The sequence below is a fragment of the Anser anser genome (genome assembly GCF_964211835.1).
Source record: "Anser anser genome assembly, contig: HAP1_SCAFFOLD_271, whole genome shotgun sequence".
Classification (NCBI taxonomy): Eukaryota; Metazoa; Chordata; class Aves; order Anseriformes; family Anatidae; genus Anser; species Anser anser.
The window spans coordinates 81,340-95,837 of record NW_028154195.1 but is presented as its reverse complement, the minus strand read 5'-3'; the positions used below and the strand labels follow the sequence as shown (position 1 = coordinate 95,837).

Below are 14,498 nucleotides of genomic sequence, written 5' to 3'. Positions count from 1 at the left end.
TGGATGTTATATAAGCTGCCTGTAAGTTTATTTCAGTATTTACGTTAACATTAAGTATTTAATTAATATTAAGTTAATATTAAGTATTTAAGTTAATTTAAGTTTCAAATCATTAAATGGGACTTCCGGATGATGCAATATAAAGAAATCGTAAACACTGTTGTTTATTCCTGTAACGCAAATAAAATAATGGTCCAAATATCAAAAGTTCCATAAACTTTTCAAATCAAAACTGTGAAACAGATGTAAGCTACAGGATGCACTGAATATCAGTAGTTAGAAACTTTGGCAGCTATCCTGCCTAATTTTGCAAGAGGAACACTTCCTCACTTGTCTTGAGAGTGTACTCTTAATTGAAGCCATGCGAGGGTAGTTAGAAAGGATGATGCTTCTCCAGAGCTTTGATGACTAAAGTATAGAAAAGAAAGAAAAAAAATGTGATCTGTGCGTCTCTGTTCTGCACAGGTTTTGAGTTAACTTTCAGTGTTCTTGCTGTACAGTTGTTGAATAGAGTATAATGTGGAAGCAGGCCTGCCATAAATTAAAATGACGTGGTAGACAGAGGTGGGGAGATCGGGATTTCTTCTGGAAACTTGCTTTCTCTTAATTTGTATGGATTTTTGTTCTATTTAATTTTGTTAATAAATTGGGTGCGATGGGGTGAGAAAGTAGTATGTCTTGTATAAGAAAAATTAAAATTTGCAACTTTAGGAAGTGGAGGAACCAGTGCTACCGAAAATACCCCTACCCATCAGTGCTGCATCGCTGCCTCAGTTCAATTCTAGTTTCGTTGGTAGTAGCGCTGTCTCAGCGTCACCGAGCGCTGTTTCAACAGCAGCAATGAGCACGGCAACTCCAGCAGCTGCGACGGGCATGGCAAATCCATCAGAGGTGGAGGGCATGACAGATCCATCAGAGGTGGAGGGCATGACAGATCCATCAGAGGTGGAGGACTTGACAGATCTATCAGAGGAGGAGGTGGAGGACATGATATATACAACGGCGACGTCAGGCATAACGTGTTCAACAGTGCCCTCAGGCTTGACATATCCAATAATGGCGGCGGGCATGCCATATCTACTGAAGACAAAGGACAAGGCAAAGTCAACAGTGGCAACAACAAGCGTGGCAAATTCAACGGAGGCGGCAGGCATGGCAGATGCAGCAGCGACGGCGGCGGGCAAGGTAAATCTTTATGCTATAAATAATGTTTACAATGAGTATACTGCTTTATTGCGAGTTGACTTTTTCTGTGGTGCTCGTGAAACTAACAAATATTAGTTTCTACGCAGCTGAATGAATTGGGGTTGTATGCCAGTTTGGGGAAAAGGCATAAATGTTTTGATTCTGCTTCTCTCAGTCTTAGAGCCTGCCAACTCCCATTTAACGTGATTGTATAACTGCTTCAAATGCTGTGGAAGTCTGCGGGGGAAGGGGGGTGTGGACTTTATGCCAAGTTATTTATAGTGGTTTTGGCAGGGGTAGAGTTAATTTTCTTCGTAGTAGATGATGCTAGATGATGCTGTGTTGCAGATTTGTGAGCAAAACAGTGTTGGTAAGGCACTGGTTGTTTTAGCTGTTGCTGAGCAGTGCTTACACAGTGACAAGTCCTTTTCTGTGTCTCACGCTGCCCTGCCAGCGAGGAGGTCGGGGATGCACAAGAGGCTGGGAGGGCACTCAGCCAGGACAGCGGAGCCCAGAGGACCGAAGGCATATTCCACACCATTTAGCATCGTGCTCAGCAATAAATGCTGGGGGAAAGAAGGGGAAGGAGTGGGGAGTATGTACAGGGTTATGGCATTTGTCTTTCCAGGTAGCCATTACATGCGATGAGTCATTAATGCTACCTCAAATTTAACAACTTTACTTCTTTACCTCCAGTTCTTTTCCCTGTTCCACTTGGAGGGAGTGAGCGAGTGGCTGTGTGGTGCTTAGTTGCCTGCAATGGTTAAACCACAACTTTATTTAAGTTATTAAATTAGAGGTAACGTGGTCATATAAGCCTCACATAGAATGAGCCTAGGGTGCAATAATTGGCATATTATTGCAATAAAATAAACATTAATCTGTTCCAGAGTACTTGAAATATTTTTTGTACGGTTTGAAGTAGATAGCTGCTTTAACATGTTGAGGTGTTTGCTGAAGTTCTTGGAGTATCATTGGGCTGAGTTTGCCGTTCTTCAGCTTCCTGGCTTGCTTTTCCGTGCATTTAGACCTAAGTAGCATCTCCAGCTTTTCCTCTCAGTTTCTGGAATTTGGTTTTGAAGATATTGTCCTATACCCACTTGGAAACTTCCCTGTGTTTTATTATTACTTTTATCTGCAAAATAACTCAAACATCAGGTTTTTCGACGTCACTGCGGGACTTCTGTTGGGTAGTGAATTCAGGTAGTTGTTGCTCTTAAATATAAACCTTTAATTCTTTTGAAAATACAGATACAACCAACAAGTACTGTTAGCAGTCCTGAGTTCGCATTTTCATCTCCAGTTGTGAAATCTACTGAGGCAGAAGTGCTACCTACGTCTTCTGTAAGTAAAATAATAAAGGAGCTTGACTTTTTTTCTTAGGCATTTAGTAGGCTGTTGCAGAACGCTAAAGCAGAATCTGCCTTGATGGAGAAAAGTATGTAGGCTTCTGGCTTATAATTTGTCATTCAGCATGCGTGCTACAAATGTGAAGAGCAGCTTTCAGATTTGGTTTTGTGTGTGCATTCGATTGAAGTTCCTGTGGCTTGAGAATCTGAAAAACCTCTCTTGTTCATAGCAGATTGGGTTTACATTTAGTGTTCCCGTTGTAAAATCGGCAGAACTTTCTGGACCCAGTGGTACTCCAGTGACGCCCTTTCTTACCCTAGGTAACTGAAACTTTAGCACTTCAGATCTGAAGTGCTGATTTTTCTTTTTTTCTTCATTAAATCTTCAATGTGTCCTGTCTGCGCATGCTAGCAATTCCAGGCAGTGTTGGACTTCTGCAGTATTTTTCCAGTGACAGATCTGCTTTTATAATTTTTGTTTTGTTTTGTTGCTTTTTGTTTTGCTTGTAATCATAAAGCATTGCAAAGTAAGTAGAATTTGTGAAGATTCTTATGTGAGAAGCATGAAAGCTGGAAATTCTTGTTTCTAACAAAAGTGAGTATAATCTGCTCTAACTAGGTCACATTGTGAAAGCTGTTTTTGTTTTCTTTTGTTTCAAAAGACACCACCACCTCAACCAACATCAACACACAGAAAGAGGAGGTCAAAGATTTTGCTGGTGGTCCCTTCACCACTGCCCACGTATTAAAGGAAGGAAGCGTCTTAGACGTTCTAAAAAATCCTGGTGAGATAATGAACTCCTTTTAAAAAGATGCTGCAAAAAATACGCTAGCATTTTTTATTAAAAAAAAAACAACACACGACTTATGGTTAATAGAGTATCTGCTATAAATATGAATGTAGGAGAGCATTACATTAAGCGCTGCGTTTGTTAGGGTGCATCTGCCCCCTTCTATTCTAAGTGGTGTTTGTTGCTGGAAGTAAAACTGCAAGATGAAAAGCAGATGGGTTGCATCTCCTTTACGTGTTAGGATGTAATTGTAAATGAGGTACTAAGAGAATTAGCCAGATAATCGGTGTTTCATTTTAAGTAAATACAATTTGTGGAATTGAAAAGGAAATGTTTGTAAAACTCAACACTCCTGTCCCACCTTCAGCCCAGGTGAAGAAAGAATAGGAAAGAGCTTCAGTTCCAAATACATGGCGAAAGCTGCGAATCTTTGGGCCTTAGCTTACAATGGCTCCTGTGGATTAAAATTTAAACTGCAAACAGAAGTGGAGTGTTTTACATTAAAAACCCTTTTCTGAATTTTGTTTTTAAGCAATTGCAATTGTTTTCAACAGTTTCATAAAGTGTGTCTGTGGAAAAGATATCTTTTAAGAAAAAGGGCTTTATTGAATTTGATCTTTTCCCAAAAGTCTTCTTCTAACTTACATACTTGTTAAGAAGGCAGCACATTTCTCTACTGGAAAGAGCTAAGTGAGAGAAAATACACTGTGCATTTTGTTTAAGGAAAGACCTCTGAGTGAAGTGACATTCACTTTCTTTATCGGTTTAAAAGAAGCAGAATCTAAATCCACATTGTTCAAAGACTTCATTTTTGACTAAAAAAAAACCAACAAACAAACCACAAAACAACTATGTTCAAGGTAGATTTACAAGCAACTTGAGCTGCTGTTTAAGATGCATTTCCTTTAGTCTTTCTGTATTAGTAGCTTGTCTTTTCTGTTAAAATTGCCACCTTTTAAATAAGGAGTTGTCCTGTGTCCGATGCATTTTGAAAAAGATTATAGAAAATTAGACAGTTGTTCAATTGTCTTGAGTTTTTATTATTTAATTAATATTCAGCATCTGTGGGAAAATACCGTATGGATTGCTGCTCCGAGTACAAATTTCTGTACAGTTACTGGAGTAGATTTGAGTCATCTGCTACGGAAGGAGGAGCTTTAGAAATTTGATTCGATTGGGCATCGCGTCTTAATCAAATTGTATTATTTCCATTCCACGTTGGACTGTCAGATTTCAGTCAGCTACTGTCTGTTTGTACTTGTATCGACCAGTGAAAATGTTGATTTAAAGCTTCCTTGGAAACAAAGAGTTAAATGAAGCTTTAACGAAATGTTCTGTTGTGACCCAGTGCAGCAGATGAAATTTCATCCGTTTAGATAAGATTTCTGGGGACTTCCTGTTGCGCTCGGTCTGAATGTCTAGTTGTAACCATTGGCACCTGAGTTGAAATTTTTGCCCTCTAGTAAAGTCACTTAGTTACATGTAGTGAGGTGCTGCGCTAACAGGAAGACTTTTTTTTCTTGCTTCCTAGACTTTGGATTGTTGAAAACACGCTCTTCTACGTCTGCACAACCTACGACAAGCACAGTGGTTTATACTAGGCCTGCAATAACAACTTTTTCTGCAGGTAAAGAGACTTCTAAACAAGCATCGTACTGGCAATCTGATACATGTGACCCTTTTCTGCAAAACAAAGACATAAAGGACAAATGTGTAACTTGTCAAGCTACTAAAGCCTCAACAGTTGAGAGTATGAAACAGACAGTAAGTTCAAGTCAATGCGACACCTCAAAGCCAGCAGCGCCCCCAGCAGGGATGCTGGGCTTTGGAGACAAATTCAAAACAGTACCTGGAACGTGGGATTGTGATACATGTCTTGTCCAAAACAAACCGGAAGCTACAAAATGTATAGCATGTGAGACACCAAAACCTGGAACGGGAGTAATGCCTGCTCTGACATGACCAGTGGTCACAGACAGCTCGGTGACAGTGACATCCTCCTCGAGCAGCACTGACACAACAGCCACTCTGGGCTTTGGAGACAAATTTAAGAAGGCGAAAGGCTCTTGGGACTGTGGAATATGCCTTGTACCAAATAAGACGGAAGATAACAAATGTGTAGCCTGTCAGTCTGAGAAACCAGGTATGGTCCTTTTTTTCCTGTTGTTTCCATCCTAGCCTCTGTGAATCTTGTACAGAATAAAAGTACGTTGCATATATGGAATATTTTAAGCAACACGATTCCCAGGTACGGTTGATGGGTTAGCGGCTGTCTGCAGGATTGGTTTACAGGCACTTCAGAGGTCTCAGCCCAGGTTCCAGCCTGTCGCATAAATTGAACTGATTGTGAAATGTATTAGTACGGAGCTGGATCAATGCAGATACCCCCGGCTTTGCAGCTGGTGAGGGAAGATGGCTGAAGTGGGTGACTTAATTTAAAAACAACATAGTGATTTTTCACTGGCGAAAATGAGAACTCCATAGAAAGAGTTAAAAATGACTGCGTTTTTCTCTTTCAAAAAATAAGTAAAAAAAATTACAGAATGTGGCCAAAATGCCTCTACTCACCGTTTGTATGTAATTGAGGGGAGATGTGAAGCCAGATTTCAAGACAGTGTAGTCTTAACTAGTCTTAAGCTAAAGCAGAGAGATGCCTATGAAGGTCAGTGGTAGGCTTCAAGAAAGCGAGTGACCCGCTGGGTAACTTCTTCAGGGCAGTACTGGGTTGTTTCCCATTGTGTGTGACCGTAATTGATTTTGAGCGTGGTTGTATTGTTTTTAAAATACGATTCTAATTCTAACTTTGACTCTAAATGTCATTTAACATGCCATTACATCGAAAAACACCTGTGCAAATATATCGTGGAAGAAACAAATTAAGATGGACTAGACCGGGCTTTTGTAATCATCCTGTGCGGTAAGACTGAAATTTCCTGAGGTAAGATAATGGATTTCAGACAGAGTTGATTCTCTTGGACTTCCAACCTCTGAGCGGTCAGTCGGCATCTTTGTCTGAGGCTCTTGCCATTGCAAGGAGGAATTTTGGAAATGAGGGGTTTACTGTGACCATGGTGCAGTGAATTGCACGGTTACGTTGCACTCGTCAAGAGGAAGAGCGATGCAAGTAATACTAGGATAAAAGTTTTCTGCGTGTGCTGTGGAAGGGAAGAGCCATTCTTGTCTTTCCGGTTTTGAATTTGAAGCGTTATCTTCTGCTTCTCTCTTAAAAGGCACCTTTTCTTTAAAAGGCACCTGTCAGGCCTCTTTATGGAGGTTACACTGTCGTCAACAGCAGCAGAAGCTTGTGTGCTGAACAGAGTTGTGTGTTGTTTGGAAGCTTTGAGTTCCACTCTGGTTTTTTTGTTTGTTTCTTTGTTTCTTTGTGGGTTTTTGGTGGCTTTAATTTTTTTCAGGGGCGGGGGGGGGAGTTGCGGAGTAGTTTTGAACATTTCTGTGGGATTTGACAAATCAAATTTAAAAGTTAATGTTCATTTTATAGTTCATGTTCAAACAGGATGGTTAACTGTCTTGTTTGTCTCACAGAGGGTCCAACACCTGTGACCAGTAGCAGTGCATCTGCATTTTCTGCTCCTTCTGGAGAATTTCTGGATTTAGACAAATTCAAGAAGCCCGAAGGAAGCTGGGATTGGGAGACCTGCTTGGTTCAAAACAAAGCAGAGGCCACGAAGTGTGTAGCCTGTGAAAGTGCAAAGCCAAGCACCAAAGCAGAGCTCAAAGGTAATACTTCATGATTAAAACGAGGATGCATATTCTGTGATTTATTTTTTGGTTTGCTCTGATTTTTTTTATTTTCTTACCTGTTAAGCACAATTATTTTTTCCTTTGAGGTGTGGCAAAATTATTCGTTTTTCCTGTAGGAATATTGCCTAGATAACATCTGTTTCCACACTTTTCCCCAAGAATAAGTTTATCCTTTTTAGAGAAAAGCTTTCATTAATGATGTGCTTGTTCTTTACATGCCCTACACGTTGTTCATTTGGAGTTCAGACTAAAAACATGATCTTTCAAAGAAGTTCGTATACTTTTTAAAGCCAGGTGGTGGGCAGAAAACACAATTGTGAAAAGTTTTATGTAGAGAGGAAGCATGGGGTTTTCTTGTTTCTTTTACTGTTTGGTGGGTTGTTTTTTAAACAGTTTTGACTGGAAAGATCAGGACTAGAATGTAGTTCAAACCTTCACGTACTGCAGATACACCGTGGGTTACGGACTTGACATTCACTTATTTCTGCAGGTTTTGGTGCTGCGGCTGCGTCCACAAAATGCTGCCTTGCCATCATTTACATTCGGTGTTCACTCAGAGTGTTCAGGTGCAGAGTCTGCAGCTGCCTCACCGTTTATTTTGGGAAGGACAGAAGAGAAGCAGTACTTGCAAACCAGTACTTCAGGTAAACAGTGTATCTTTTGTCTTCACTTGTGCGCTTATGTCCATCAAGTAAGACCTCTGAAACCATACTAGAAAAAATCTGCGGGATTTGATATGTTCATGTACTAGAGCTTTAGAAAAAGTTTAATTCCTATATGCAGCATGTCTTCTGTCCTGGTTATTGATACGTACGCAATTAGTAGCAATCCCTTTTTTGATCTCAACACTAGGTTTAGACAAAAAATTGCGACACCTTAAGGAACCTGTCCTGCATCTCATACAAGCACAGAAGTTGCAGTGTCTCAATGCTAGCAGTACAGTTGGTGGTAAAATCTTTAGTAGGGTGAAATAGAGGCCTCACACTTTTCAGAGAAAAAAAGAGATGAGAGAGAGTATCTTACTCCCACGTACTTGCAACTATGCTGCAGAGTGTACTGCTGTTACTCTAGTGCTACAAAGGTCCAAAAATCACTGAACAGTTATTAGCCAGTTTTTTATTCCTTTAATTTGTTGAAAGACTGCAGTAGAGGATTGAAGTTTTTATTGAGGATCGCTGTGTGGAAAAATTCTGATTGTTAAATGTCATTTGTATGACTTAAGAACCACGTTTTAGAGTACAGAATTCAGTATTAATTCCAGAAGGGGTAAGGGGAAGGACATTAGCTAGTAATCCCGAACAAAAGCAGTGTATAGAGCTATACTGATTTTAATCGCAGTATTCTTACAGTTGGTCTGTTACTGAACAGATATGTTTTGGGGAGATATGGTGGCCAGGGAGGCGTGTGTGTTTGTGTGCTTCCTCTTCTAGTTAAGGTTCTGGGGTTTGGTTTAGTCAGGAAAATTTGATGAGGCACCTTGTGTAAAAGGAAATGTTAACCAGCATTTTTCAACACGGTGTAGTCCCTTAAAAGTGTCATAGATGAAAAGAGGCCATAAACGCTGGGGGAAAAAGTTAGTGGGAAACTGAGAGCAGGATCACATTCAGTAGTGAGAGAGCAGCAGCCTAGGGAAAGCTGATGAATGACTGTAACAGATAGTTCTATTTTAAGTGTAAAACAACACTCAGTACTTTATAATGGTGGTCTTACCAGAGGGTTCTTCTCCATGGCTCCTAAAAGCACGTCTTGAAGGCATTCGAGTGCAGTGAACTTAAGCTGTAAGAGTTGGGCTGGTAAGCTTGGCCTGATTTGAAGCTGTAGGCACGGGGCTATAATTTCTGAACAGGCTACAAAAGAAACTGTACCACTGTGCTTTTCAGTGCTCCGTTTAGCAAAGCCATCAAATTGTTGCAGGCAATTGATGTTGTTCTTCTAAGAGCACCTGAAAGATATTTTTGTTTGAAGAGTTCAGAGGTACCGGTTAATACTGGTTCAGATAATTACAGCCAGCTCTTGGTGTTTGTGACCAATAAAGTTTGTGGCTCCAAAAGGAGTGGGTTAGTGCTAACTGATTAACTGCTGTATATGCAGAAATATGGAATCTGATTACTTACGCAGAGAGCACTTAAAATGCATTGTTTTGCTGGCTCTCAGTGAGTTGCATCTTAATGCTACCAAGGAATAAGCTTTTTGCTTCTGGCCCAAGTTTTTTAATTTGGTGAAAGCCTTTTCTGTGCACGTGCACATGCCAGAGAGGTTGCTTAAGTAATAGAAGCTATAGTAGCTGCTATCTTCTGGTTTTTGTAGAAGACAGAAATTGAATTCGTTAGCTTTGTAACTGTTATGCATACTAGAATTGGTTTTCTCCCTTTTGAAAATAGTAGAGGGTATGCCTATGTCAGATTTGGTGAGCAAGGTGATCAGATGAAGGCACTGCAAGACTGCCAGAACGCACCAGGTCTGGGGGGAAAAGGAATCCGGCTGAGCATAGGAATTTCTAAAAGGTAACCAAGGAGTTGTGCATTGATACAGTTATTCTAAATAATCAGATTCTTGTAGCTCTGCCTTTGGAAAGTCTGTGGCCCTTGCTGTAGTGGCTGTACACAGGATGCAGTCTACAAAACCAGAAATGCAGAAGTCCTATGTTTTGACTCCCTGGATTCATCAACCTGCTTCAGGACGGCTGGGGGAATCCAACTGTTAAGTCTAGCCAGACAGCGCAACTTGGGCTTAGCTGCCATTGTAACCAGCCTTGTTTCTCAACAGTAGCAAAGCTGAATGCATTGGTAAATATTTTCAGGTTTGGGCCTGCATAAGGTAGAAGGGACAACAAGTGGTTTTATATGCTAGGGAGTTCTTGTTCTTAGAGCTTTCCCTCTAGTTTGAGAGAAGCACATAACTAGTTTTACAGTGGGTTGACAGGAAAGAAGTGGGGGGAAAAAATGGGAACGCAGGGAGAAAGCCAAAGGCGTTATTACTAGAACAGGTTTAGAATGCTATTCTTTGCTTTTCATGAGCTTAGGGCAATGGGGAGTTTAAAGCTTAGCACTTCCTGAGAGGGTTTCTTACTCTACCGGCTCAGTTCTATCACTTATTTAAGGCAATTCAGGTCTCTGAACGGTTAAAGAATTGATACCAAATTTGATGAACTTTGATCCAGGATACTGACAAAACAGGACTTCATATAAACAATTTCAGTATGTTCATGAGGTTAGCTTGTGTGTTCTGTTAAATAGTAAAAAATGACACTTCTGTTTCTGTTTACCTAGCATAATTCTGCAAATGTTGCCTCCTTCTGCTTTAGAATGGAAATGCTCTTCTCCAAGAGAGCACTGTCCAAACTTCTTTGCCAAAATTTTTTGATTAAATTAATATTGTTTTATTTTGAAAACAAGAATAAGCCACAAACATGTTTTCTTGCTTCGGCTATCCAGAAGAACGTCAACAGTATTTTCAGATTTTCCTTCCCTACGCAACTGTATGTAGGAAGAGTGCAGTTGGAAGCAGAAGACGTAAGATGATGTATCTTCTGTTTGTTTACTACAGTAACAAGACAATGGATTACCTCTTTATTAGAATTTGTGTAGCTTTGCAGTATTGAAACAAATGTAGGTATTAAAATACACATCAGTAATACGTTTCTGAATGGCTGAGTACCGTGCTCTCTTAGCATTGGAATACCCAGCCATTGGATTAGTTTGTCCCTCATGTTTGCTTAGTTTGGAAGCTATTTCAGAATGCCTTCAGCTTGTATTCTTCCCCAAAAGCATAGAACTCACTTCTCTGCATCCCCAATTCAAGTGAGAGAAACTGGGCACTGCAAACACAGGAGGTCTGCCTGTACAGAATCAGTGAAGACAAGTCTAAACAGCGGATTTTTTTGAATATGCAGCTGGGTTATCTGAATGTTCTTTATGCAGTGTACCTCAGTTTTAGTACAGATAGCACTTGTCTTGGTTCTTGTCATTAGTCTGAAGCTGCCCCTGAGAAAATCTTGAAAGGGAAAGTAGTGAAAGCTAATCAGCTGGCCCTTTCTTCTTAAGAACCAGTGTATTTTGTAATTCTCCCACTAATAATAAGGCGTCATACTGGAGAATCGCGATTGTGTTGTTAAGCAAGACTGACTTCACCTGAGCGGTATAGTTGGCAGCTGTTGAATGTTTAATGGACTTTAAACAAACAAAAAAACTGAGCAGGTGGAGGTAGACATGGCAAACTGACAGGCAGCGTCAGATGCTTCTTTGAAATGGATAATCTGACTCCATTCACTTCTTTCTGGAAATAAGATCTAGTAATTAACCAAACAAAAGATAGAAGGGTTAAGACTGCATCTTTAAAGCAGCTGTGCTTGATAAATGTCTCTGGTCTTAAATCAATCTTTAGCAAAGCACAGAGACTTAGCAGCAGCTTGCTTATGCCAACGCTAAAAATACTTGATGTGTACAGGTAACCATGTCAAGGCTCTGGAGTTAATCCATGAGAACAATTCCTTCTGGTATTGGCAAAGGTGAGGATGCTTGCTTCTATAGAGATGAGGTTTTGAGCTGTGACTTAAGCTGTCACTTAGGTGACTGTTTAGGAAAGCTTCCTTTTAAGCTTTGAAGTCTGTAAGCTGACAAATTGTTTAAGTTCAGAACTGGGTTTACAGTCTCTTGTTCTCTGACTGTATGCAACTTCTCATGTTTCAGACTGAAAGCAGAATTGCAGCGGTACCAGTCATACAACTATAATGATTATTGCCAAGGTTACCAGAACTACCACTCGCGGAGGAGTTACGATGCTTACGCTGACTACAACTACAGCTCCTATGCTCCCTGTGACAGCATGCAAGCTGTTGGAGACTGCTCTTTAGGAGATTCTTTAATGGCTCCAGCTGTTTTTGAGGTAAAGATAGTGCACGCTTGCTGTAAAGAAAATATTTCACAGATAGTATGTTGTACAGATTTGTGTGAATCAGCAAAAAGAATCCGAAGTTGAAAACATGCTTTCTGCTTAGTGTGAAGTTAAAAGAGCAGATTCCATTCAGAGGTGTTTGTATTTAAGTGCTTAAATAGTAAATCCATAGAATTAGTGATTTATACACCATTATTTGTTCACGCATACCAAAGAATGGTTTTGACAGCATAATTGCGTACGCTTCTTCTGTTCCTGTTCTTCTGATTTGCTTTGCTTAAAGCAAATTAAACAGTTGTTGTAAGTGGTCTTATCGTGGTCAATTTATTAGTTGTGACCTCCGGAGGTCCCTTCCAACCTGTACTGTAATATTGGCTTTCTTCTAAAAATAAGTAGATAAAATGCCATCTATCCTTGTAGTTGTAGGAAGAAGGAATGGATTGAGACTGCAGCACTTTGAATCTGTGATGCTTTCTGAAATGAGTTATGATTAAACTTAGCCTTTTCTGTCTTTCAGGAATCTTCAGTTATGAATGCAATCGGTGATGACCTAATTACTGACGGTAATAAGGGTTCTATCATTGTCACTTGAGTTTAGCCATCCTTGTGCCTTTTAACAATACAAGCCAACCTCTACTGGATGAAGAACATCTTGAAAATTCAGCTGAGGTCAAACCTCTGTGGGGTTGATCTGCAATCAGCTGGGGTTTTAAAGCTGATACAGCATACACTGACCGCATCAAGTAAAACGGGACACTGTCAATGCTTCGCAGCAGGTTTCTTGTACCTGTGCCTTCATTCCCATTTGAAAATGGTCTAAGACAGAATTTTGTTCTTTGTATTGGTTCCGCTAAACAGATTTTATATTAGAAACTCAGTAATATGCAAAAGCTTTGTTCTCCACCCTGAGGTAAAAGCTTATGTTGCAGATTCCAAAAGGAGGATTCAGCTTGCACTTACAAATACGGTACAAAACATATTTGTGTCCTGGAAGGTTTGCAAAGTTCCTCACGTGGAGGCATTTTGTGTTAGTGTTTAGAAACTATCCTATGTAACGTGTATTGCCGGAGAAGTGAATTAAATGACTCTTGGGAGGGTTTCATGGCTGATTATCCTTAAACGTTATCTTTACTATCTTAAACATTGTCTTTGTCTTTATCTTGAAAGACGGTTCTAGTCCCAGCCTTCTAATATACAAATTCCCAAAAGTTGGAGCTGTGAGGCTCAAAATTTTAGAGGACTAAATACCTCACTAAAATTAGTAGATCTAATAGCTTATTACACTTAGCTTAAAATACATTTTATTAGCCATTTCACGTGAAGTTTTTTTGTGCGCATGCCTCAGATTTGATACTTGGACTTACCAGGCTTTTATTTTCAGATCCACAGCTCTACTTGGATGTTGATGAAATGAACAGACAATTCACGGAGACAAGCGAAGAACTCTACGATTCACTCATGAATTGTCACTGGCAACCTCTGGATACGGTCACTTCTGAAATCCCCTCTGCTATTTAAGTGTCTTCTAGAGCATGACCGTTAGGACCAAAGTGCTAAAACTACATTTCTTCTACATTATTCTAGCTCAAAAGTTTTAAAGCACAATGATAGGTTGGGGTTTTTTTGCTATGCTTTTGACAGTTTCTGTAATCTTTTTGTTCATCACTCTCTTCTTGGAGCATCATGAAGTCATGTAAATATTCGAGAAATGTAAAGAGGTAAATGGGGTCTAAAGATAAGACTTGCCTGTGTAAATAAAAAATTTGTTTCTGCAAACCTGCCAGCAAGGGATTTTACTTGTACCTGTGTGCAGCACGTTCTCTTCCGGCTTATGGAATTTAACAAGGTAGTAAGGGTATTTCATCTGTCTTTATTTTTATATGGGCATTAGGACACAAGCAAAATCTAGCTTTCCCTTGTTTTCCTGGTTACTTAGGTAAGCGACAAGCCAAGCCTTTCATGTGCTTGCTTAAACTGGAAGTATGTATGGGAGACACTCACAGGCCTTGCTATGGAAACACCTGTGCCCACTTTTTCCTGCAGGCTGCTGGCTCTAACTGTACTACTGATATATGCTAGGTCAGCTAAAATTGGCTTATAAATAGGGTATGTTAAGCATATGGAAGTGTAGACTTCAACTGCCATAGCTACAAACATCCCGTGGAATGAGGATGATGTCTGCTGGCACTCTCTGCATCAGCATTCAGTTTTCCCTTGCCCTTCTTACTGTTAGACTTCTCAGCTGACGCTTTACAGCGAAGAAATTGCTACAACATAATCCGTGTTCTTAAACCTAAAAAAAAAAAATCTTGGAGAAAACAACTTGCTGGTTTTCCCTCCTTGCTGGCAAGGAGAAAAATAGTCCACCAGGAACAATAAAAAAATCCTAGTAACAGCTCCTTAAGTTATACCCTCTGCTACCCTCTCTGATTGCTCTGGTCTTCCTTCATTCGTGGTAATGAAGTTTTTAAAGCTCTGGTAGAAGGATGACAGTACTCAAGTCAAAGGAGATGAGAGC

The 14,498-nt window shown here is 40.0% G+C and overlaps 2 protein-coding genes across 4 annotated transcripts; both read left to right on the top strand.

Annotated features, from left to right (window-relative positions):
• Positions 1–172: 172 nt before the first annotated feature.
• LOC310890389 (uncharacterized protein) lies at positions 173–5,365 on the top strand. 2 transcript variants are annotated; one of them, XM_083852749.1, is made up of 3 exons: positions 173–1,185; positions 2,437–2,529; positions 4,857–5,365. In XM_083852749.1, the coding sequence occupies exons 1-3, from the start codon at positions 841–843 to the stop codon at positions 4,869–4,871; spliced, it is 453 nt and encodes a 150-aa protein (XP_083708875.1). In that variant the 5' UTR covers positions 173–840; the 3' UTR covers positions 4,872–5,365. The 2 variants fall into 2 exon arrangements, 1 of the variants encoding a protein (XP_083708875.1); XR_014577229.1 differs by lacking the exons at positions 173–1,185; positions 2,437–2,529 and adding exons at positions 2,837–2,855; positions 3,197–3,319 and having other exon boundaries at positions 4,857–5,317.
• A 380-nt stretch (positions 5,366–5,745) lies between these two features.
• LOC310890385 (tRNA selenocysteine 1-associated protein 1-like) lies at positions 5,746–14,069 on the top strand. Of its 2 annotated transcripts, XM_083852740.1 has the most exons (6): positions 5,746–7,063; positions 7,578–7,731; positions 9,469–9,591; positions 11,776–11,971; positions 12,498–12,543; positions 13,362–14,069. In XM_083852740.1, the coding sequence occupies exons 1-6, from the start codon at positions 6,841–6,843 to the stop codon at positions 13,496–13,498; spliced, it is 879 nt and encodes a 292-aa protein (XP_083708866.1). In that variant the 5' UTR covers positions 5,746–6,840; the 3' UTR covers positions 13,499–14,069. The 2 variants fall into 2 exon arrangements, with proteins under 2 accessions (XP_083708866.1, XP_083708867.1); XM_083852741.1 differs by lacking the exon at positions 9,469–9,591 and having other exon boundaries at positions 6,185–7,063; positions 13,362–14,058.
• The last annotated feature ends 429 nt before the right edge of the window (positions 14,070–14,498 follow it).